Here is a 23503-nt window from a genome sequence, read left to right as displayed (position 1 = left end):
ATGTGTAATTTATTTTATAATTGATTTGATAAAATATGATTTTTGTGGTTGTTTTGGTTATTTAATTTCTCAAGGTGTATACAATTTTTTCTAGAACACGCATAAATGAATCTTGTACAGTAAAAAGTAAAAATGTTTTATTATCAAGTTTCATTGTAACGGTTGTGAGCACGGGTTATTTCATCCAAAGGCAGTCTGCCTGATACAATTGCCTCCATGCCTCTTGTCAATGCCTTGTTGCCCTACAAAATGGTCCGATAGAAATTAAAATTTCCCTCCGGAACTGCCTCGCTATTAACAAGGATGAACCAATCATCATCATCATTTGTATTGGCAGTCTCAACTGAGATACCATTCACATCATGCTACATGTGCTAGTATAGGGCCCACTGTTATGGCTCTGCTTACTGTAAGCAAAGAATCTGTGCTTAGCAGGGAATTCCATGCTTACGTCAAGCGTATTCCACGGTTTAGCTAGTGCGTACACTACGTAACTAAGCATTCTTAGCTTACACAACTATTGCAATGAAATTGGAGTGTTTATCCCTCACATTGGGAAGGTCCTCAATTTCAGATTGAATTATTTAATAGACCCCTTCAAATGACCGCCATCACAAAGGTGAACCAATGGAAATAATTTGGGTGCACTCACAACTCTCAGCTGATGACAAGTCGTCATTAACTTCAGTGAGGGCGCTGTTTAGGTCTTGAGCCTGTAAATATCACTCTTTGCACAAATTCAGTTGATGTCCAAGTACATTTAGCGTTCAGATTAAAAGAGGCAAGGCAACTTTTTTGCCCAGTGAGAAGACTATCGGTCAGTATCAGATAATCTGATTGTTATGATTGCAAGTTTTCTTGGAAGGGCAAAAAAACGGAAGAAACCATGGCTCCTAATCCAATTCTTGGATCACTGAGAGCAACCAATTGAAATCATACATACAATGTATACCACTTATAACTTCCCGTGTTTAAACAACTATATAAAATGCATTGTATCAATTCATTCATTTGTATACTGTATTCTGCGTATATGTGGAATAAATGTAATTTTTTTTAAATCTCTGGTTGCATTTGTCCTTTTCTTTTGAGGTAACAAAGACTGACTCACATTCAAATGACGACGCTGTAACACAAAGTCTGATCACAGTTTGAATTTTTGTTTAAGTACACTGATTTAATAAGGCTGATCAAGATCTAAATTAAAACCAATATGAATGTTAGTGTCTTGCATACAAGTGCAAAATTGTTTGTTGTCATTCCCTGAAGTAAATGTTCAAACAGAAAAGGGGAAAAAAAGCAAATTTTGAATCTTTGGTTGGTGAGTTAACAAAAAAAGGAACGATGTAAACCTGTAACCTGTGAGAATTTTTGTTTTCACCAGTCACCAGATGTGTTTGGAGGGAATTTTTTAAATATCCATAATAAATTGTGCATTTAATGTTTTCAGTCAAAAGCTGAAATTCTTTTAAGTTTCAAAACTTGGTCATGAAACCTACATCACAATGCAAGTTCTGTAACCGTTACAAAATAAAACGGTATGAAAGTGGAAAATAGTAACGAGTGGAAAATAGTAAAAACAGTTTGGAAAGAAAAATAATAGATAAATTAGATTATACAGTCACTTTTATGGTGCTGGAGAATGTGTAGCATAACAAATGATAAATTAATTTAATCAACCTTCCCCCATGTCGAAATATTTTGGATAGTGCCAGGTATCTTTTGCCAGCCTTGCCCCGGAACTTTGGTTTAAAGAAGCATTCCCATACATTTATGTGTACTCTGCAACGTAAGCAGGCAGTTCCACAAACTGTTGGACACAAGAATATCACTAAGTCTTTTAAAGAAAACTTGGTGAAAATGGGACAAGAAAGGTTTTGACAAATTTGTAGTACTTTCAAAAGTAATTATAACCAGAAATAAAATTTCAACCGCTCTAATTAAAAACAAAAAAGGAAAGGGGGAGATATAGAAAATACAAATGTTGTATTACTTTTATCATTAAAGTTCTTCCTTGGCTTTTGCTGATTTCAGTGTGGAAGCGTTGTCCTCAATAAATTTACTCAAGGTTTCCAGTGATCGATCACCGCCCTCAAACTTCAAAGGGTTCTTTTTATCGTCAGCTTTTGCAAAATAGATGGTCGGGAAGCCCGTACTGCTGAAATCACTTGGAGTGTCGTTCGCTGTGGCGTCCATCTTGGCGATGACAATATTTTTGTTGTTTTTGAACTTCTTGGCAAGTTTTTTGTAGGTCGGCTCGAGTTTTTTGCAGTGGCCGCACCACGGGGCGTACAGCTCGATCATGACATCCTTTTTCTTATCGAGGACAATTTTATCGAAGGTTTTGCCGACAACAACGATGACTGGCCCTTGTTTTTTCGGGACAGGCTGTGATTTAATGACTGGCTTGATTTTATCTGTGAAAAGGAATTAAAACATAAAGATATTTCTTTAGAACTCTTACTTGGGGATAATTCAATCTGTATACAACAGGCATGCAACTGCCCGTTGAAAAAAAAAGAGGAACATTTTCAAAGGCACAACGCAAGTGCGGAGCGAGGCAGCCACGGGACATGATACCCACAATGATACCCTAGAAAATGTTGAGGTTTATTATGCTCCAAGGTGCATTTTTAGCATGTACTAGGCTTATTTTTACATGATTGTAGTTGTACACTCTTAATGCCAGGCATATATTAGGCTTAAAAAAAAAATCTGAAAAAAAAAGAGAAAAAAAAAGTTTTTTTTTTCTTCACGGAAACGCGGAAGAGTTGCATGCCTGATACAAAGTGTCCTCAACAAGAACTTCTAACAACTAGAAGAATAGTCCTTGGTTAAGCTTCCTTCTTGGAGACTTCAAAGAAATCAAAAAGAATCCCTCCTTAGGGCTTTCCAAGAGCTCTTAACCATCAGAAGGAGGTTTCTTTTTATAGCATGCCTAAACAGAATATGTAACAGTGGGTGTGCCCCTAAATGTTCCCATACTTTAAAGGCAGTGGACACTATTGGTAATTACTCAAAATAATTATTAGCATAAAACATTTCTTGCTGACGAGCAATGGGGAGAGGTTGATGGTATAAAACATTGTGAAAAAAGGCTCCCTCTGAAGGGCCATAGTTTTCGAGAAAGAAGTCATTTTCCACGAATTTGATTACAAGACCTCAGATTTAGAAATTGAGGTCTCGAAATCAACCATCTGTTTTTATTTCGTTCATTATTATCTCGCAACTTCGATGACCGATTGAGCTCAAATTTTCACAGGTTTGTTATTTTATGCATATGTTGAGATACACAAACTGTGAAGGCTAATCTATGACAATTACCAATAGTGTCCACTGCCTTTAACACACATTATCACCCAGCTACTAAATCACCATTTCTTGATTTGTGCAAATCATAATCATGGATGTTTTTATGAGAGAGATTGGCTGTTGCCAGCTTGGTGTGTATATCCCCTTGTGGGAGTTTCCCGAGTTCCCTTGACAGGAAGATCATCTTCAACAAGAAACAAACTAATACTCTTTTCTTCTTGTACAGAAGTCCCCCTAAAGTTAGAATTCCTGAGATTACCAAAGCACATGAAGACAAATTCAAAGGGTTTTATACCACATACCACTATGTCAAGCCCCAAAAGCATCCCCTCCGATCACCCTACCCATCTCAACCATCCACTCACCTTTCCTCCAAGCCTTCAAGAAATCCCTGAGTACATCTTCATCAAACTCATCTTCAGGATCCATCCTATATTTTCTGCCGTTGGAATCAAACAATCCGATGTTGATTTCTTCTCCACTGTCGTCCAGCCCGAGCTCCTTCATCTGATCGGTGAACTCCTCTTCCTGAGCAACGGCGAAAGTAACGTCCTTGAACTCCTTGTCTTTGGCTACGGCAAGGACTATCTGACGCCAGCGTTCAGTGGCTGTAATGCAGAAAGTAAATTATGATTTTAATATTGTCCACTGTGGTTTTGACTGCTTGTTTAGTGGTGTAAGTCTGCAATATGATGTCATGTGGTGAATGATTTAAAAAAGTTCACGTCTGTAGTTGAATAGTTTCAGATGGTTAGTTAACTCCCTGGAAAATGAGTAGCACAATAACAAAAATCATAAGTATAATAATTGGATGGACCATTCAACCTCTGGGTGCCAAGGTTGTACATGTCCAATCTATATATTATGTTCTCAAAAGATAAATCATACATGTATGACCAATAATCTACATGTTATCAAGAGAGGGCATTATCACTCCGGAAATATGATTGGCTTCGGTTAAGCAACACAAATCATTAAGATGCACTTTGTTTGGTCATGTTGGTGAGAAGGACTTATTTCTTAATATATAGATTTCTGAAAACCCCTCAAAAAGCAGGCACTGACAGAGCTGGTCAAAGGAATACCCGTTTGTAAAAGAAATCCTAAAAGTTGTACTAACCGATTCTATTATCAAAACTCCAGTCCACATCGTAGTAAGCCACCAGAAGTGGTCTACCCTTGTAGCGTTTTTGCATATTGCCCTTAGTCATCTGACCCACAAGGGGAATGTTGTGAGCAGAATAGAAGCTCTGGATATCAGCAGCAGTTGCATCTTCCTGGAGGGGAGAGGGTGGCAAAGATATTATTATTTATTAAAGGCAGTGGACAGTGTTGGTAATTACTCAAAATAATTAATAGCACAAAACCTTACTTGGTAACAAGTAATGGGGACAGGTTGATAGTATAAAACATTGTGAGAAACGGCTCCCTCTGAAATGACGTAGTTTTCGAGAAAGAAGTAATTTTCCACGAATTTGATTTTGATACCTCAAGTTTAGAATTTGAGGTCTCGAAATCAAGCATCTGAAAACACACAATTTCATGTGACAAGGGTGTTTTTTTCGTTCATAGCTATCTCGCAACTCAGACGACCAATCAAGCTCAAATTTTCACAGGTTTGTTATTTTATGCATATGTTAAGATACACCAAGTGAGAAGACTGGTCTTTGACAAAACCAACAGTGTCCAGTGTCTTTAATGGTTCATTAAAATACTGCAATACAGCAGCTAAAAGCCGAATGTAAAGTTTAATGTTACAGTCAGTAAAAATATAATAAAGGCACCAGCAATATATCACATAAATATGATGAAATATCAAATAACTATTAAGAAAAACATATACATGTAAACACCCACAACAACTTTGGAAAATGTGAAGTATTTTAGTGGTGGAAAGCAAAGACAACATGCAAAATGCACCGGTAATGAGCTAATTATAGAGACAATGCCCAAGAAATAATGACAAAATCAGGACCAGCTAGAAGCAAAACAAACATAGCTGAAGATGCGCAGTGGAGTCCTTGGAGGATGCTAAGTTACATATCGAAACTCTAAGTTACCTTGGTGAGGACGTGTTTCTTGGGTTCAAACTTTGACTGGAATCGTTCCGGGATGAACAGAACGATGGAGTTAGGGTTGACCTTGTACTTGTTCATCAACTGGTGGTCAAAGGTGTGACCGAAGCTGTAGTCCTCTCTTAGATCATTGCCTAAAAGATAATTGAATGATGTATTTTTTTTAATGGATTGCAACAGGTGTGTAATCAATCTTGAATACTTGTGATAATTTGTAAGACCGCAAGAACAGATGGAGGAATGTGGACGCATAACAAAAACCAATCACAGCAATCATCTAGATATAACTACATGTATGTTAAACTAAATTTAAACTAAGCCAGATTCTACATGTAGGTTGTGCGAGGGAAAAGACAGCATCACCAGTTAAGTTAACAGTCATTTCACTGGAAAGCCAGCTTTTAAACTAGTGCATATTTTCGTTTTTTTTTATTCAACTTGAAAAAGGATTAAAATTCAATTATTTTTGTCATTAATACTATTCTGGTTTAACAAAAAATTAAAATGTGTAAGTGCAACCATTAATTAATACAAAACATATTTAAAAAATAATAACATTAATTGACCAATTAAATGCAGAGAAAAAAAAGGAAAAAAGTATTAAATTTACAACAAACAAGTTGAAGACAATTTAAATTACACAACATTTCAATTTTCAGCACACTTAAAAATAGTTATACAAACAAATACATCAACACATTTTAAATGTAGCAGCAATAATAACAAGTTCAAATTGAAAGCAAAGTGACACAGTACACTTGAAAGGGGGCACCAGGGGCACCAAGGCAATTGCCAGAAAGAAGTTTAATGCCTGTCAATCCCCCTATCAGCAACATTAGGCAAAGGGACAAATGTACCGCCCCAAAAAACTTTTCTCCCATCTCACCTGCATTGAGGTACGTCTTGTACATGCCTTCCTCTTCTGTCTTAAAGAAGCCGACGATGCGAACATCATCTTGGCCCTCTTGGAGGAAATTTTTGAGATCTTTGGCAGAAGCGAGAAGCTTTGAGCTGTCTCCTGCCTGCTTCCTCATGAAGTCAACAATTCCTGTGATTTAAGAAACAAATTTACAGAAACTGGTGTAATTTTTTCCCTTTCTGACATGGAAAAGAAAGTCTGTTAATTTTGTAATTAAATTCATTTGAAGTTTGTACAAACACTACACGAAACAACTACCAATCCAGTCGCCGATTTCACAAACGTTGACCCAACTGGGTACGTCATCTTGCGCAGCACTTGTTGCACAATTTGTGCATCAATAATCTTGCACACGAGTGGACTTCTGCATTTGCGTTATGTTTTGTGAAAATTGCTGCTGCTCAGGATTGGTCAGAATAGTATTAAAAATGTAGCCTTGCATTAGAAACCAACTGGAATGAAAAATGAAATAAACAAGACTAAAGATTTTGGTAGATCTTTCTAACACAAATCTTGGAGGGAGATAGGCATAACGCAATCCAAGAACAGGATTAAGATTGCTTCAACTAAAATGTCCCATTATGCCCCATGAGGAATTAAGAGATTAAGATTAAGAATTAAGTAATCTTACCTCTCTTTTCTCGTGGACCATTGTATTCAAACTTTTCTCCCTTCCTGAAGATGAAGAGCGTTGGGTAACCGCTCACGCCAAAGCGTGTTCCCAAGTCTTTCTCCTCAGTAGCGTCTACTTTGGCGATCTGAATTGGTGGTGTGTCGTCTTTCAAGACACCAGCTGCTGCTTCAAGCTCTGGAGCCATCTTCTTGCAGTGGCCACACCTAGAGGTAGGGGTAGAACAGCGATTAATGATGATATCAGTTGAATTTTAGAAACCCACTTTATTAACTTGTTCGCAAAAATTTCCTGAATGCGCCATATTTTTTACCGTGTGGAGGCCCTCTCAAACATATTCGTATCACATTCATACTCAAAACAGTTATCAAAGACTGCAACACATTACCACCACAGACATCATATCCATTCTGGACAATAAGACCTTTAAAGTGGTCATTACAACCCATCTCTAAAGCAACTTAAAACTGTGACACGACAAAAGTGACTGAACCAGGGGTTTCCCTTAAAAAAAATTCAAATCACCTGCCAGGTGAGTTAACCAAAATTTTTGATTGCCCACAGCCTTTTTTCAATAGCCCGCATTTATTGACACACAAAATTGTCAAAACATGAAATAAAAAAACTAACAATAAAAAATCACGGAAGTGATAAAAATACCATTGAGAACGCCCTCACGCGGGCAAAAATACGGCGCTTTACATGATTTTATTTACCAAGGGGCGTAGAATTCAACTAGGATGATGTCCACATTGTCCACAGTTTCATCAAAGTTCTCTGTGGTCAGAGTCAGGACAGCCTCTGGTGGTGGTTTCCAGTTAGGATCAGACTGTGCTTTCATGTAGCGGACAATACCTGGGGAAATGATACCGAACATGAAACAGTCGACTGTTAATGTGATTGATACGCATAGTTCAATGGACATGTACAATCATGCAGCTGTTTTATGAGTAAAAGCATTTATAATATAACCACTTTGTCTTTGGAAATTCTTTATGCTTTCAAAATGTCATTTGTGACCCGCTCTAACGAAATGAGGATTGTCTAGTGAATTTCACATTTGCATATTTCATAATATTCCAAACAAGCAAATCTTAATATTTTAAATGAAATAAAAATCAAGATCATACGACCTTCCTGTCTGAACCAATGTGGAATTTTCGACGCCCTTGACGCTTAATTTTACGACCCGTTTTGGAAAACACAAACTCCATAAAAATTAATTTGAAAAAACGCGACGTCTCACACACTCATTAAAATAATATTAATATTTTTGTTTACGATAATGAAAACATCAATTTTTAACCCCCCGTAGTCAGGCAAACAAAATTACCAAAATGAACAAACAACTCAACGAGAAGTTAGATTATAATGTGTAGACAATTTCACCAATAAGTTTGACAATGTTTACCTGAAATTTTAGAGCAATTTGCGTTGATATTTCCAACTTGAAATGCGAGTTTTGTTCCGTCAAGTCAAAACATTGTAAAGACAGCTGTCACTCAGCGCATAGCATCAACCCCCACGGGTATACTCGGCTTGAAGACCCGGGAACATTCGCAATTTCCCCGTGCATGTTTCTCATGATTTTAGCGAAATTTCTCACCCAGCATGAAGTTTAACTGAAAGATTATTCCTTTAACATTCAGAATTATTTTGGTTTGGAACAATTCAACCTTGAAAAACCACAAAACAATGATGGAAATTAGACACTGTTTTCCCAACGTTCGATAAACATTCCACTGTTCCATACGTCGTACGTGTAGCAAAGTTTGTGCATGGTACCCGCGCAGTGTTCGTGTGTACATTGTCGTATTACCAGCGCTGCAACTAGCTATGGCAACAAGACCGGGTCGGGTGATCGGACTCTCACGCTGCATGGATAAACAACGCCTCGGTCTGTGAGCCATACTAAATCTCGCGACGCGGATTTATGAATGAGAGATGTCATCGCTGATAAAACAGGGTTTGCCTTTGGTGACCTTTGAACCCCTTTCAGTGTTGACACATGTTTTTGGTGGCTATATTTAGACACCTCTAATCTTTGGCTTTCCAATGGTACTCTTGGTGGCGCTATGCAAGTTGTGTGAAAAGTTTTGCGACGCTCGCCAAATTTGGTGTTTTCAATGAATGTTCGCTGTCTGTCCCGTGGGATTTGGAACATTTTTGGATAATTACGTCAAGAACGTGGCTCAGAAATCGTCTGTTTTTACATCTTTAGTAATCTTTTGACGAAAAGGTAAGACCATACTAAGTTTAATCAAGATTTAGGCAACCTAAAAGTGTAGTAATAAAAAAATTAAAAAATTCAATAATTTTCATTAATTGTTTGTTATGATTATGTTCGGTGTCAAATTACACGAAATGAAACTTTACTAGACATTCCTCATTCCGTCAGAGCGGGTCACATTTTTTGTCATCATATAAGTACGTAGTGATGGAACAGTCAACCCTCCTACTATCAGATCATTTAATATCAGCCACTTTGGTTTTGAATGATAAACTATGCCAGCCTGCAATATGACACCATGTGGTCAATGCAGCACACACAGTTGGTTCTGTGAAGAGTTGTTTCCCCTTAAATAACCCGGGCAGTTGACAGCTTCAAATCGTTGATCATACTTGCTGGAAAATGATACTAAGAGTAGAAGGGTTAAACTTCCTCAAAACCAGAGGAATACCTCTGTAGGATTTGAGGCAAGCAATCAATATCACATACCTCCCTCTTCTCTAGGTCCTTCGTAATCAAACGCTTCTCCTTTTCTGAATACTTTGAGCGTTGGGTAGCCCTGTACTTCATACCTGCTACCGAGGTCAGGATGAGCAGTAGCGTCCACTTTGGCTAGAGGAACGGGTGGTGTGCCATCTTTCAAAGTCTTAGCCGCTTTGGCATACTCTGGGGCTAGACTCTTGCAGTGGCCGCACCTAATAGTAACAAAAATAAAAATTAAATCCAGCATGAACAGAGACACTAATGTAACTTAGCAGTAATAACAATAATGTGAATTTGTATAGCGCCGGCATTTGTCAACTTAGCAAGGCTAAGAGTGCTTTGCAAAAAGGATCCTGTTTTTCATGGGCCTGAACAGCTGCTAAATGTAACAATGGATTCCCCCCCAACAGTCACAACCCTTGATCCTCCTGATGGATATTAAGAATTGAGGGTTACAACAATCACATCCAAAATAGACCAAACTTGTTAGTTATTTCCACTGAAGCTGATCACAGAAACGCTTTAAAAAAGGTATATGTAGAGATGGACACTACAAAAGGCCACAGTGGTCCAGTGGTTAGACTGCAGGACTTGCAATTACAAGGTTGGGAAACGCTTTGAAAAAGGGATATGTAGAGATGGACACTACAAAAGGCCACAGTGGTCCAGTGGTTAGACTGCAGGACTTGCAATTACAAGGTAGGGGGTTCGAATCCCCCAAGCCAACCACTGATTTTACAATGACTATAATAAGTTATACCTTCTACACAAAGTAGTTACTGAATCACAATTGATTGATTTGTGCAATTCATTATCATAGACGTTAAACCAATGTTTGTACATGTATGAGAGAGATTGGCTGTTGCCAGCTTAGTGTCTAATCCCTTTATGGTAGTTTGTCGAGTTACCTTGACGAAAGATCATCTAAACAAAAACAACACCAGACAAAAACAACCTACCATGGTGCGTAGAATTCCACCAGTATGATGTCTTCCTCCATGACCACGCTATCAAAGTTATCCATGGTGAGAACAAGGACCCCATCTTCTTCCTCAACCTTTGGGGCCTCCTCATCAGCCATGTCCACTATAAGGTCATCACCTATTGTGAAGATCTCATCATCACCATCTTGCAGACACATAACAAGAAAAACAGAAATTTAGAATAATTGTCATCAGACATAGAATTGTATTTACAAAAGTATACAAAAACGCAAATGTAGCAGACATGAGTCATGACACAATATTCAACTTCGTTTTTAATACAAACGTTCTAATATTAAAGGCAGTGGACACTATTGGTTATTGTCAAAGTCTAGCCTTTACAGATGGTGTATCTCAACATATGCATAAAAAAATAAACCTGTGAAAATTTGAGCTCAATCGGTCGTCGAAGTTGCGAGATAACTATGAAAGGAAAACACACCTGTTTCACACGAAATTGTGTGCGTTTAGATGGTTGATTTCGAGACCTCAAGTTCTAAATCTGAGGTCTCGAAATCAAATTCGTGGAAAATTACTTCTTTCTCGAAAACTATGGCACTTTAGAAGGAGCCGTTTCTCACAATGTTTTATACCATCAACCTCTCCCCATTACTCGTCACCAAGAAAGGTTTTATGCTAATAATTATTTTGAGTAATTACCAATAGTGTCCACTGCCTTTAATATAGAGTCAAAGACTACAATGTAAGTAAAACATTACTATGTAAGTAAAACATTACTAAAATACATTGTTGTGTAGATAAATAACCCAGAAAATTAATTTTTTTATCTTGCTTATTATTATTAATACCATATTAATATTTGTTAACTAATTTTATTTTATTTATTAGTGTTTTTTAATCCTTTCAATTAAATTAAAAGTTAATTGTTATTAATATTAATTTTAATTAAATGAATAATAATTAATATTTAAAGGAACAATTACAGAATTGGTTTTGCTAGCAAAAAAGTTGCTGGCAGTGTAATAAACTGACAAACCTGTAGAAGTTTGAGATCGATCGGACGTCTGGGTCACGATAGAATAGCGAAAAACCGATTATTTAGCCTTAAAGTTTTTTTAGTTGCGATAACGTAACCCTCCTTCCCGACGGTCCTTCCCGATTTTTACCACTTTCAAAAATCATGACACAAATTCTGAGGGTACGAACTTAATCCGCAATGTCTAATGCAGCCTGCCATAATACTCAAAACACCATTGAGGAAATATTTTGAAGAAAAATTGACAAAAACTTACCCGAACCGGAGTGAAACTCACAGGTTCAAATGTTGAACCTGCGTGGGGCGGAGCTTCGGCTCTACGTGTGTGACGTGTAGTTCAACAGTACACGTGCATGTACATGTATATGTACATGTACATGGTGTACTCACTCACAATCATGTACAGTGCATTGTCCTATAGGCCTATGCATGTGATGACCGCACATATGTGTGCACAGTTGCCGGGCTACACAATGCACCCTACGCATTGCCACGAAATATTTCCTCAATGGTGTTTTGAGTATTATGGCAGGCTGCATTAGACATTGCCGATAAGTTCGTACCCTCAGAATTTGTGTCAGATCAACCGTTTCCACTCGTAACAATCTCGTAACCCTCCAGCCTGGCGGCCGTCGGGAGGAGGGTTACGTTATCGCAACTATAGTTTTTTAGACCTAGCCCTAGGGGCCTACAAAAAGGCTACACGCCTACTCTAATCTACAGTACAAACTTTGCTTTGGCTTTGCATCGATGCCGAAACAAAAATGAATAAAACGCTCACTGAGCAGAACTCCAAACGCGAAACTACATTATTAATTTCTCATCAAATATGAACATTCTAATCTACATGTATCATTAATTATAAATTATAAATATAAATAGATAGATAAAGAAAGGAGCATCCCACATTTTATCCCGAAATAGATGCAACATCAAATACCAATAATAATCAAAACACACGTCACCACAAACAATCCAAAAAGTACAAATTTACCTGCTTCTGTCTTCACGTCCTCCCCTTCAGATAAAACAGACGGAGAAAAGACAACTACCAGCCCAAGAAGGGCTGCCAAAAACCAGACATTTTTGGGCGCCATCGTCAAAAAGAACGACAAAATTCACCACACTTCCGAACTCTTGTGTGTACTTTTTGTAGATGTATCACTGGCCTCATAACATCCAATTATTATTTCCAAAATATATACGCGCAAAAACATAAATCTGTATTTTGGTTAAAAATTGCACTTTATATCAAGATATTATACAGCAATTATGTTCAAAACACTAATTTAAGGTATTCTCTACCTAATAAAATACATACAATAAGTTATTAATAGGTGGAAAATTGATTTACTTACTGGCGGATTAATTACACTTGTTGTACACTCAGCCAATCAGCTTTTGCCATGTCTTGTTAAAGACCACTGTCGTCTGCTACAGAAGTGCCGGGACTATTTTATGGCTGTAAAGTCTGGTGCCCTGTAACATTTATACGATTGCTAAGTTACCTACGTCCAGGTAAATTCAGGCCGATTCAAGCGAGAAAATCGACATTTGAAACGTGTCATTATTTCAGCGTGTTTATTAAGCCACGTGTTTTAGGATTACAAACGCAATTAAACAAATTAACTGTTCCGATTTCGGCTTTTGAATCTAAATGTTCTGCAAAGTCATGTCCTAAAAAATAAGAACCAATAAGTCTTTCACGAGGCGGCTCAATCCTTTCGGGGCCAAAATTACAAGTGATTTATTCTACATGAACCACCGTCCAAAGAGTTTAAAATGTCATTGTATGAAAGCATTGGAATTACCTTGTTGGGGATCAAATGAAGATTAATTGAAATAAAATTAATTTGAATATATTTGACTGGGTAAATTTATATGTTGTGTGATGTGCGATGATTGGATAACACAGCTCCCTCCCACTGTTCATCAGATAATTATTCGAAACGACGACTGAAAGGGGTGGGCCAGTAGTGTGCAGCTTGCGACATCCACACGAGCATTTTTAGACCTTGGCGGTAAAAATTAAAATTCAGAATCTGTCACATCAATATTCAATTTATTCCTTCGATAATGTGTCATCGCAATCCCATACTACTTCCAAAGTTCTAGCAATAATTGGATCATTTATGGAGGAACTTGCCATGGGGAATTTCATTGTTGGTGACCAATTATTTCTTTTTTGTTCGATCATGAGGTACTATTAGTCATAATTTTGGCTCTGAATCTTACACATTAAACGTGAATAAAACACAAAAGTAATCCCTTATGTTTTACGTCAGATTCTTTTCTGATTGTTACCGAGATAGAACTAATTTGATATGTATTGATGATTCATTCCAGGGTTGTGCTAAAAATAGCGCACGATTATGTAATCGCTTGTGCCGTGACTTTTCTCACGCTGTCAGTGTTAGGCCGTGTCCGAAACGACGACTTCGGCTACAGCTACGTCTAGATCAGCGCGTCTACCAGTGTTGAAGAATAGGCAGACGCGCGCGATCTAGCCGTAGCTGTAGCCGAAGTCGCCGTTTCGGACACGGCCTCAGACTGTCAGGCCGTACCCGTGTAAACGTCTTATACTTTACCGAATGGGTGACGCGTAAATATACAGCTTCTCAATATCTTATTTGTACATCACCGAGGAACAAGGTGCCTGCCTGTTAACGCAGTACGATTTCAGCCTCACTGATTGTAAAATAACACAAGACTCCAACCCTAGCATTATTCTTTTAGTGCATGGATTGTGAGGTCACAGATAACAAATTGGGGGGGGGGGGGGGGGGGTGATACAAGGAGGTATACCTCCACTAACCCACGATTTTGAGTAACAGCTACTCACAGTTAACAATTTTCGAATAATAATCTCAATTACGGTTTACGTAAAATCCAAGGTTATTTGTTGGGACAAACAAACTATTTAGAGAGGTAAACTCCGCCCCCAAACACCCAAGACTGCATCCTTTCTACTGCTAAACCGGTAGTGGCGGCGAATCCGTCAAAACGAGAAAAAAATGCAGAAATTCGAGAGACTGGAGAAAATCGGCGAAGGTAGGAATTAAACACTCATAAAAACTGATCATCGGCAAATTAAAACAGGAACATTGTGTAGATTTACTATGGGCCATTTTGGGTTGATAATTTTCTCGAGAAATCGGTGTACAGCCGTGATTTAATTTGGTGTCCAGTTTACGGACAACTTCACTTCCCGGCTGCTGCACTGCAGTGCTGTACAAATTGATGCGTCACACCATCATATAGGATATAGAGAAGAGAAATTAAAGTTCTTTCTAAAATCTATGGTCACACACACACACACGCACTTCTCATTATTATGGCTGGATATGTGGACCGGCTTTATGTTCGTTCTGATATTTGCGATTTCGTGAATGTTTGAATAATTATTTATTTATAATTTTAATGAATGTAAAAAATTGTAGGTCCTACTTTTTCACTCAAAAAGTCAAACATTTAAATGTTTAACATAAAAAGAAAAATTTTATAAAAAAAGTCATCTCGTCAATCAATATTTAATTAATAATTTAATTACATTTCACCAATTAAAATATCAAGGCTCAACACAAAAATTAAGTGTTGAGCCTTGATTAATGACATAGCCTATATTTCTATATAAATTTGATTCAGTTTAGTGTGGAGCCTTGATTGGTGATTGTGGACAATGTTTTTAATTATAAAATAATTGTGTTTTTCATGTTGCAACTTAATACAATTGTAAAAGTAACTACAACCTAAGTGATAATTAAAAATATAAATATGCTGACAAACATTTACCCTCAGTCAGGGCCTGTAGCTTTAAAGAAAATGATACTTTGTGCAGTCCCAAATAAGCCCTATTTTTGTGTGTTATTTCAGGTACTTACGGAACTGTTTTCAAAGCTAAAAATAAGGAAACTCAAGAAATAGTTGCTCTGAAGAGAGTGAGGCTTGATGATGACGACGAGGTATGTACAATAAAAATACATTTTCATTCAGTATCACCAAATCTTTAACAAATTTAATGATAATCGACTAAAAAAAGTCAATAAATTTGAGAGATTTATACTGAAAGAATTACATAATTTGTAATTTTATACTAAAACAATTACATTTACAATCACCAACTAAATAGATCTCTAATTACATGAAGTTGTGATAATCATATTTGTAACCCTTCCATTTGACTGTCACAGAGTATGGAGGGTTACAGTTATCGCAACTAATCTCTAACAAAGTAATGATTATCGGCTAAAATAGGAGAGATTTACTGAGAGTAAGACTTTAAAAAAAATACAGTTACAAAAAAGAAAAGATGCTTGTTCCCATTCCCATGCTTATGTGAAATTTAAGCAGGCTTACTTCTGCTTAATAGCTCCATTACATTTGACTCTATATACTGTCACACTGATCACAAACTTTTGAACCAGTTTCAACTTTATGTAGCTTCACTAAAGAATGGCATGACCCAACTCAATCAACTAATGAGTATTGCCATGACTCACTGGTCCAATCTAACCCTTATTTACAGTTTCAGATAGTGATCATTGTTTTATTTCAATATTCAATTCCAGGGCGTCCCAAGTTCAGCTCTGAGAGAAATCTGCCTGCTGAAGGAACTAAAACACAGGAATATAGTCCACCTTCATGACGTGTTGCACTGTAACCGACGACTGACGTTGGTGTTTGAGTGCTGTGATCAGGACCTCAAGAAGTATTTTGATGCTTGCAACGGGGAGATCGATCCTGACGTTGTAAAGGTGGGTATAACTGGATTGGTTTACAGTGGTGTTATTTTGAGATGAGAGTTTTTTATCCATTAATTTAGAGCCAAATGCTCAGTCTCAGTGGTCCATTAGTCATTATGTGCAAGTATTCACACACAGGTAATACGCATCCGGGATAGACAATTTTTGTTTTAATCCCCTTCCTTACACTAATGTATGGGGTGTCGTGGCCGAGTGGATAAGAGCACCGAACTCAAGCTCTGATGCTTCTGTACAGCAGAGTGTGGGTTCGAATCCAGGTCGTGACACTTGTGTCCCTGAGCAAGACACTTAACTAAAATTGCTTCTCTCCACCCAGGGGTAAATGGGTACCTGCGAGGGCAGAGATGGTTCTTGTGATTGGTTTAGCCAGGTAGCGCATATATTGCGCACAGGCTGTATACTCTCCAGGGAGCTGAGATGGTTCAAGGAATGATTTAAGGCCTAGTGACCAGGGGTAATATGTCGGAAGCATTTGAGACACCCCTCGTGCGTGAAAAGCGCTATATAAAAACAGTCTATTACTATTATTATTATTATGTTAAGAGTCCTGGGGAAAAAAACCCAGGTTTATTACTCAGCAGGGACTCCAACCCATGACCTTTGCCATTCCAGAGTAGAGGTCTAGCGACAAAGATTGGATTATGTTGACTTTTTAAACTTTCAAACACGGGTTTAACAAGCAATGGTCCATGTTAGAATTTTTGACTATTTCGTTACATGTAGTTCACTGGAACTGGTTAAAGAACAAAAACAGCAAGCTTAGCCTTTGAGCAGATCCACTTTTTAAAATAATTGTTTTTAAGATCTCTGATTTATTATTGTTTGTGTTTTCAGTCTTTCATGTTTCAGTTGTTGCGAGGCCTTGCATTCTGTCATAGTCAGAATATACTCCACAGGGATCTTAAGCCACAAAACCTTCTCATCAACAAGGTGAGTAATAAAATACTGAATTCTGACATCGCAACAAAATGGCCAAAGGATACAAACTGGTTGAAAGTGATGATCTAAGAAAACAATCACTGAACATCAATTTGAATTCTCCATCTATGATAATTCTCGTAAAAGTCTGTTTAGCCTCTGGACGAGGGGAGAAGACAATAAAGAAGGTAAGTTTTAGACGCGGAGGAAAACCAAAGATAACTGTTCCAGGAAACTGACCCATGCAGTCAGGGACTGAAACCCAATCCAAATAGTGCCCCCAGTGGATTTGAATAGGGGTCCTAGAGGTGTAAGGCAAAAGAAAGACACCACTACGCCAACCTTACCCGTCATGAATACTTAAAAAAGGTAGCCACATAAGTTGTATTCCACTTCGTTTATTTCAGAATGGTGAATTGAAACTGGCTGATTTTGGCCTGGCGAGGGCGTTTGGCATTCCAGTGAGGTGTTTTTCAGCAGAGGTAGTGACCCTGTGGTACAGACCACCTGATGTGCTGTTCGGGGCCAGAATTTACACAACGTCCATTGACATGTGGTCAGCGGGATGTATATTTGCAGGTGGGTGACTAGTTTAGATACTGACAATTATTGGAATGCCATCATAGTGGCTTGCAGGTACTTCAAACTTGATAGAGCACTGAGCTTCATAGGAGTGGTGAAGGTCCCTACTTTGTCAATATTAGTTTGATAGTTCCATTGTTATTGTTACGCTCCGAAGGGGCATATAGTTCGTGCCTTGTCTTTCTGTGTGCGTGTACATTCATTGTCTGAGCGATAACTCAAGAAGGCTTTGGCTTCAACTCCAAACTCAGTTTATGCATTGGTCTTGGTTCTCATAGTCTTTGACATTTGTGTATCTTTTTAGAGATGGCCAATGCGGGACGCCCTCTGTTCCCAGGGAATGATGTTGAAGATCAGCTGAAGAGGATCTTCAAGTTGTTAGGCACACCCACCGAGGATACCTGGCCAGGTATCTCAAAGCTACCAGACTTTAAGGTAAGTGTACACCGGGCCTGACATTTCATCTTGGAGAGGGCTAGGCCATTTTGGTTTTGCTAAGGGTAATTCCATGGGAAAATCTTACAGTATAGGGGAAACTTTTGTAGGGGCAGCAATGCCATGACCAGGGGCCAAGCCCTCTATGGTTGTAAAGTAATATAATAATAATAATAATAAACTACAGCATTTATAAGGCACACTTTACTGAAAAAGAAAAACATTCAAAGGCGCCGGTCAAGTTTTGTCAAGATGTTGGAAAGCAAGCAAGAACAAATGTGTTTTGAGTTTCTGCTGCAAGAGAGTGATGTTGTGCATTTGTCTGAATCTAAGAAAGACTTTGGACCTGAAGCCCTTTCTCGAACATCGGAGAGCACACACATCTATGTATCAGGGTGGTTCACGTCCCCCCCCCTATTTCCATGCAACTTTGATGACTAACTGAGCAAAAAATTTCACAGATTTGTTGTTTCATACAGGTGAGGATACTGGTCTTTAAAACGTACACAAAGTGCACCCTGCCTTTAAAAATACAACTGTAGAACAGTAGGGAAGAGTTTCTCGGTTAGTAACATCGATCTTTTATTTGAATTGCAGCCTTACCCGATCTACCATGTCAGTACTCCTCTCTCATCAGTGGTCCCTGGACTCTCAGCCAAGGGTCGTGACCTCCTACAGCGTCTGCTCATCTGTAACCCCTCACTGCGCATGTCGGCTGAGGAAGGTCTCATACACAGCTACTTTGGAGATCTCAACCCAGCTCTAAAGGCAATGTAAAAAACAATAAACAAAAAAACTATGAAAAGTGTTTACCCTAATAACCACCTCTAAAATCTAAGCGCGGGTTTTATTGGATGCTTTACTGCGTAACTGTTTCAGGTATTGAACAAAACACAGGACGAATACTTCATGGAGGCAACAAAGGCTTCAATGCCACTTAGCATTCCCTTGGTGCCCCAATGGAAATTTTACGTACAAAATATAATTTCACTCATGGAAGTGCCATTTAGTACGAGAAAAACTGTCTTGCCCTTTGAAGAATGAAGTATTAAGCCTGAAAACATAGTACCAGTTGCTCGATATGTGTACACAGGCATGGATGTTGTGTTACCCAGCACTGTTGTTAAGCTTTTTCAGAATTTGTCTTGGTTTCAGGATTTTCTCAAAATGTCCTGGAACCTTCAGATTTTCTTGAAAAGTGTTAAGCAGCCACCGAAAGGGAGAAAGTAATAGTCCATGTAAGTTGTAGTTTTGTATTTCCGGTGATGCACCACAGAGACTATAAATCACCTGAATTGTAACATCTGTGAGGTTCTGGGTCTAGAATTTTCACATACGTCAAATCTGATCCTTGCTCTTAAATTCCAATGGAGTTACAACATTTTTTTTTAAGCACAACCAAGGGGTAAGGTTTGAATAATTAAAATATCTACCAGACTTTTCTCTAGGCCATACAAATTTCACAGGAGTCCACAGGTTTGGACTTGAAGTTTGGAAGATGAAGACTTGGACAGCAATTTGTTTAACTTGTGTGCTATTGACTATCATTGCCAAATGCAGTAAAAAAGCTGTAAAGAGTGATGTTTTCCAGTATACACTTGTAAAGTTGTAAAGATGTAAACATTTACTATAACATTTTTTAGATATTCATCTATTTTTGTCCCTTTCCAAGATATGTAGCACCATTGTCATGTGCTACTAGTAAGCTTGCTTTTGTACAAGACACTGAATACCAGCCATTAGTTTTAGGGTTTTTCACCTATGACCTTGATTGGTAACCTTCCCTCTTATGCACATCATTTTGTCTAAGTGTAAGTGGGCACCAGCGACCGTCAGAGTTTAACCAATGAAATTCAGGAGCTAGTATGGCCAAAGTTGTCAATTCGGCAGAGACATAGGTGTTGTCTGTTTCTCATTCACTACTTTAACACAATAGACAAACTGTTGACAAAAAAACTTATGTTGGAATTTCACAATATCTCAGTTTGTGAAATATTATCCTATAACAAAATTTCACTGACTAATAATATTTCGAGATAAAGACTCTAAACTATTTTTAGTTTCAAAAACAGAAGTTTAGGGTTTCAACGAAACAGATGGGTACAAAACGATAAGCACTTTTGAAAAGAATGTTTCAACTACATCAGATAAAATGGGATAGAGTAGCAGAACCGCTCTTTAGGTCCCTTCAGGAATGCAAAAATTAGGTCAGTGCACAATTGTGGCTGATGGTAACATGCACCAAGTTGTTCTGTCCTTTAAGATTGTGAGAAAGATTTGTGTCTTCAAAAAACTCAAGTTGGAGTGGAGGGTAAATTCAAGAGTTAAAGACCATGGTTTCGGCCTTGATGCCAAGTTTTCCATAGATTTTCAGATTTTCCAATGGAAGTGCCCTTTGCAATATCAAAATGGCCTTGCCCTTTCAAAGATGAAATTCAAGACCTGCTTATAGACTAATCCGACGTGCACCAGGCGCGCAAGTGTTTAGCACCACGCGCCTTTTTGCTGCGGTGTCTTCAATGCCTAGATTGTGCACAAAAAGACACCGCAGTTGGTAGTTTTCAATAGAGGGGATACCAATTTTGTTTTGTCGGATTGGTTTATACCAGGGTGTCATCCAAACATGAAATGGGTAATTTTTTTTAATCAGGCTTATAGTTCTTCTAGTCTATCTACCAAGGGGGGAATATCAAGTAGCACATCTCCGTATCAGTTAAAATGGTTTAGTTAGTTCAAATGAGAAAATAGAGTTAGCTGTTGCAAACTGCTTACCAACCAAAAGGACCTATGGTATAAATGCCAACAGATAGTTAATGGCCTGTCGTTTTGATCTTAGCAGAGTCTTAGTTCAAATGGTACAGAATGGTACACACTGGCACACGGGGTATCATCCATACATGAAGTGGGTTCAAGTTTCTACACAGAAGACTCTCTGTTCAAGTCACGCCCAGCGAACTCAGTTTCGGTTCCTAAACAGCGGAAACTTTAAATGAACCACGAGCTGGCACCATAAATTTTTTTAAAGGAAAACTGTACATCCCTCTAACAGGAACTTCCATAGGTTTTATATTGTGGAAGTTTCCTATCGTTAAAGTACAAGTGCAATATTTTAAAAGTTTTTTTTTGTGTGTACGTGTGTTGGAACCAAAAGGGAAATATGGTCTGGTGAAACTGTTTAGGGAAAACGTGTAATGCTTCCTGTTGATCGGAAATGTGACTGTGGTTTTGTTTTGTTCTGTTTTGATTTGTCATAACTGTTCATTAATCGATGATTTTGTCCATGATTTTGATTAATGTGTTATTTTATGGTTGCAAATGATAATTATGTGATTGAGCACCGCCGTTCATTATTTAATTTTATTTAACAGATTTCTTTTTTTAGTTTTGGTTTTTATTTGTATTTTAAGTTTTGGTTTATTCATCATTTTGTTTTATTTTAATTTCCTATTATTTTATTTTACTTTGATGTTACAGGTGTCAGGGTGTCAGGAGATGCCATTTAATTTACTGTATTACAGAGAATTATTGAGTTATCAATTTTATTAGATCAACTATGATGCTTTGTGGACAGCAAAGGCAACTATCATGATACCTCCAGACCACTGGGTCTGAATTTCATACCAAAGATGTTAGCATCGCACAAAGTAAAATTGCTTACCAGATAATGGTTACCAGCCAACATGCCATAGTCGTGTAACCTGGTTGAGGCTGGTTCCCTGCTAATTTAGTCCTATCCAGAATCTGCTTAGCAAATTAGTACGCATTCAAAATTGGCCCCTTGTTCTGCACCCTCTCAGAGTAATTTGGATGTCAAGCTTGATGCTTCTCTCGGAAGAAACTTAGGCTGTTGCCTCCATTACCCCTAGTCATTGCCTCGGTGCCCCTTGAAATTTGCCAATGAAATTTTGGACAATTTTCATTACAGAGGTACCCTTAACCCAAGGAGAAAACGCATAGGTGCCCTTGACGTTTCAAGACTGGATAGTTCAGCCTAAATGTCAAGGTTAATCAAGACTAATCCAGGCTGAAATTTTCTCCCAAGGATTTTGTTCTGTCCTGGACTGTCACTCATCTTCAAAGTGGCAATTAGTTTAGAGTCCCATCCATAAGAGGATGTTCATGGGCAGGATGCAGTATAAATAACCGGCTGTTCAGCTTGCACTGTCTGCCCTTTATGACCCTCACAGGGCTTCAAGTCCATCTGTTTAATCGTTGCTAATTTATGTTCGGTTAAAACAAAAAGAACGTTTATAAACGTGCCTCGTGTAGAGACTGAAGTATTATAGTTATGACTGACCCCCCCCCTTTTTTTTTTACTTGTGATTTATTTGGTCTAATGTGGATACTGGTGGGTTGGTACTGCCAGAGATGGGAAATGTCAGACTTTTATCAGAAGTCGGATATATAATCTAACAGTTAATGTCTTACCAGTAAAGTATTACTATAAAAAGGTCTTTAATCCTCACTAGTAAAGTCTAACATAGTAAAGTATAAAAGTCGGGTTACCATTATGCGGAATGTCAGGGCTCTATTTGAAATGTAAGCTAAATAAATTCCTTGATTATAACAACTCCTATACATTATGTATTAAAACCATGTACAAATTTCACTTTGAAATGAATTGCCAGTGGATGTAGATAAAAGTTTTTCTCTTTCACATTTAAAGGGTTGTATACGTTTTGTAGTTGGAACCCCTGTTTGTTTCAATCATATAGCATGGTATAGTTGTAGATTTACCATAAAACTAACCTGCGGAAATTTCATTTAAAATGGTGGTAGCGTTTTTGAGATATGCTCTATTGCCGAACGTCTCGAGCGGTTATGTCCACACAGAAAGAATGTCTGCAATTGGAATGCACAATCTGCGAAACATCCCTGTCAGTAAATGATTCTCAGATTCAAGTTTTGGGGGATGAAGAGTGATATATTTTCCCCATAACTGCAGTACTTCGTTTCAGTGAAAAGTTTCTCAAAATGCATTCTACCCAAAGCTGCTATACTTCTTACCACGTAAGTTCGTATTGCCATTAAAACAGAGTCCTTACCAAACGTATGCAGACCCTTTAAACCGTGAACATGTGCTGATGTATTACTTTGTACGAAAGTTTTGTTCTCAGTATTTTGTAATAATTGTGTTTTAATCAATGTGGAAATAAAGTACAACAAGCGAAGAGA

The 23503-nt window shown here is 37.9% G+C and overlaps 2 protein-coding genes across 2 annotated transcripts; one reads left to right on the top strand and one right to left on the bottom strand.

The window, feature by feature from the left end:
• Positions 1–1144: 1144 nt before the first annotated feature.
• On the bottom strand, positions 1145–12799 carry LOC117299786 (protein disulfide-isomerase A4-like). The gene is made up of 10 exons (XM_033783300.1): positions 12625–12799; positions 10610–10778; positions 9657–9862; positions 7654–7792; positions 6938–7143; positions 6274–6435; positions 5373–5521; positions 4433–4589; positions 3678–3920; positions 1145–2417 (listed from the first exon to the last, which is right to left on the bottom strand). Exons 1-10 carry the CDS (start codon positions 12725–12727, stop codon positions 2002–2004), a joined length of 1950 nt encoding a protein of 649 aa, XP_033639191.1. The 5' UTR covers positions 12728–12799; the 3' UTR covers positions 1145–2001.
• Positions 12800–14583: 1784 nt separating this feature from the next.
• On the top strand, positions 14584–22787 carry LOC117299939 (cyclin-dependent-like kinase 5). Its single transcript, XM_033783552.1, has 7 exons — positions 14584–14681; positions 15504–15592; positions 16199–16384; positions 17228–17323; positions 17719–17890; positions 18198–18328; positions 18926–22787. The coding sequence occupies exons 1-7, from the start codon at positions 14645–14647 to the stop codon at positions 19103–19105; spliced, it is 891 nt and encodes a 296-aa protein (XP_033639443.1). The 5' UTR covers positions 14584–14644; the 3' UTR covers positions 19106–22787.
• Positions 22788–23503: the final 716 nt, after the last annotated feature.

The sequence above is a fragment of the Asterias rubens genome, chromosome 15 (genome assembly GCF_902459465.1).
Source record: "Asterias rubens chromosome 15, eAstRub1.3, whole genome shotgun sequence".
Taxonomy (NCBI): domain Eukaryota; kingdom Metazoa; phylum Echinodermata; class Asteroidea; order Forcipulatida; family Asteriidae; genus Asterias; species Asterias rubens.
This window is presented reverse-complemented; position numbering and strand designations above follow the sequence as displayed.

Bases quoted from the DNA above. Each gene is read 5' to 3' on its own strand.
- LOC117299786 (XM_033783300.1), bottom strand. From the start codon at position 12,727: ATGGCGCCCAAAAATGTCTGGTTTTTGGCAGCCCTTCTTGGGCTGGTA. The intron at 10,779-12,624 runs GTAAATTTGTAC...TGTGTCTGCAAG, and splicing joins GGACGTGAAGACAGAAGCAG to ATGGTGATGATGAGATCTTC. The intron at 7,793-9,656 runs GTATGTGATATT...TCATTTCCCCAG, and splicing joins AGGACCTAGAGAAGAGGGAG to GTATTGTCCGCTACATGAAA.
- LOC117299939 (XM_033783552.1), top strand. From the start codon at position 14,645: ATGCAGAAATTCGAGAGACTGGAGAAAATCGGCGAAG. The intron at 15,593-16,198 runs GTATGTACAATA...ATTCAATTCCAG, and splicing joins GGCTTGATGATGACGACGAG to GGCGTCCCAAGTTCAGCTCT. The intron at 17,324-17,718 runs GTGAGTAATAAA...CGTTTATTTCAG, and splicing joins AAAACCTTCTCATCAACAAG to AATGGTGAATTGAAACTGGC.